Below are 1,819 nucleotides of genomic sequence, written 5' to 3'. Positions count from 1 at the left end.
TATATATACAAATAAAAAAAATACTGTATGTGTGTTTATTATGCATACATAACAAATATACACATTACACATACACATATTGTGTAAAAAAAACTTTTATTTTGGATGTGATTAATCGCAAATAATAATTTGACAGCACTAATGTCTTCAGTGTCGCTTTTGATCAGTTTAATGCATCCTTCTGGAATAATTTTTATTTATGGATTATTATTCCAAACTTTTGAATGATTGTGTCTGACAGCTTAAATAAATAAGAAATTATGAAGTCATTTCAAACCTCTTGTGGAAAGCAGGTTCTCGTGGACTGCTCAGTGTAGCCAAAAGATGGTCCCTCAAAAACCGTCATGGGCAGTTTCAGTACCTCTCTTAGGAACTGGTCAAACTGTGAGTATATCATCACTCCGTTTGGGTCTGATATCTGTGAAAACACATCTGGAGGGAAAAAGACAAGCAATCAATTTAATTTGTTCAGATAGCTTAGCATGATGCAGGTAGGAAACTTTGTTATTATACGCTAAATTTAACATACAGAAATGTCTATTTTTTTAAAGAACCTAAAAAGCGAAGACACGTTAAATCGATGAAAAGTGACAACAAATACAAATTCGATTACAATTTCCTTTCGTGCATCAAAAAATGCGAAAACATTTGAACGCATTCTCGAAACTCTTTTGAACGGTTTAGTCATTAGGATTCACCAGAAACGAGGAGAGAAGTTTTAGCTACGCTGACAAGGTCATGAGAGGCGAATGTGCCTCGTGGTTAGAAGTGACTTTCAAGTAATGACAGCTGCTCTGACCTTTAAAATGATGATAGAATGATTAATCGAGTCCATTCGCTTAAGCACCCATTAATCAGCATCAAACCATTGAACACATATCAGTTCAAAGGCAAATCCAAAGTGAAACTCACATCTTAGTTTGTCCAAAATCTTTCCTCCGCAGAGAGCAGCCAGGGCCATCTTCATCACAAAAACTGAGATCTTTCCCACTCCTTCCCTAGAAAAAGACACAACGGTCAACTAACATGCAACTGAAGAAAACTTTCGTAAACGGGGCTTTTTTTTCTGCTCTTGAAGAGCGCTGTATATCAAACATCCAGACAGATATGAGGCAACTCTGAAGGGTTTCTTACGGGTCGTAGGCCGCTAACAGGAAGTTGAGGAGGTACGAGATGGACTGGTCTACATTGATCTGGTGGGTTGTGGGCAAGCGCTTGTTCAGCTGGTAAAAGATGGTGGACAGTATTGCTTGCAAATGTGACACAGAGAACTCTGTGCTGAGGTCCATGGTGTTGAGTCTGTTTTCTCTAAAAACCTCAATAATATTCCAGATATCCACCAAATGCACTGCAAGAACAAACGGCAAATGGAGTTGCGTCATTTCTAAACCATAAAATGACTGTAAACACCATACTGCTTGATGTAAAAAGTTCGCATTAAACACCTGCACACTTACAATTGCACCTCTTCTGTATGAATCTCAGCTTGCATGCCGTCCTGTATGTGGACAGTCTAATGGAGTCCAGATCCAGTGCACCTGTAAAATGAAAACATCGTATCTCATTAAAAAAACATACAGCTTAAAGTCTTAGACTAGTGCAGGCAAACCATTCGTCACATCCCAAATAAGCTTTTGTTTACATAATGGATGTATTTGTGCTGTCTATTTATTATATAAATACACACGCAAAGAGTTATTGTTTTTGTTAACAAATAATATTACTATAAATATAGACCAGTACTGCCAAATCCATATTAAAATCCAAAATAAAAGTGTTGGTTTACATATGTGTGAACTGTGTGTGTGTGTATAATATA

At 36.9% G+C, this 1,819-nt stretch overlaps 1 protein-coding gene across 3 annotated transcripts in view; it reads right to left on the bottom strand.

Annotated features, from left to right (window-relative positions):
* The window catches only part of LOC122330155 (dystrobrevin alpha-like), a 16,517-nt gene that overhangs the window by 12,190 nt on the left and 2,508 nt on the right, over window positions 1-1,819 (bottom strand). For all 3 annotated transcript variants that reach the window (XM_043227015.1, XM_043227016.1, XM_043227014.1), the window contains exons 3-6: window positions 1,458-1,538; window positions 1,135-1,348; window positions 913-998; window positions 278-432 (exon numbers count right to left, since the gene is read on the bottom strand). In XM_043227015.1, coding sequence (XP_043082950.1) covers window positions 278-432; window positions 913-998; window positions 1,135-1,348; window positions 1,458-1,538 — 536 coding nt within the window. The remainder of the gene's footprint in view (window positions 1-277; window positions 433-912; window positions 999-1,134; window positions 1,349-1,457; window positions 1,539-1,819) is intronic.

The sequence above is a fragment of the Puntigrus tetrazona genome, chromosome 24, assembly GCF_018831695.1.
Source record: "Puntigrus tetrazona isolate hp1 chromosome 24, ASM1883169v1, whole genome shotgun sequence".
Lineage (NCBI taxonomy): Eukaryota > Metazoa > Chordata > Actinopteri > Cypriniformes > Cyprinidae > Puntigrus > Puntigrus tetrazona.
Note: the sequence above shows the minus strand (reverse complement) of the source record. Positions and strands in the feature narration are given on the sequence as shown.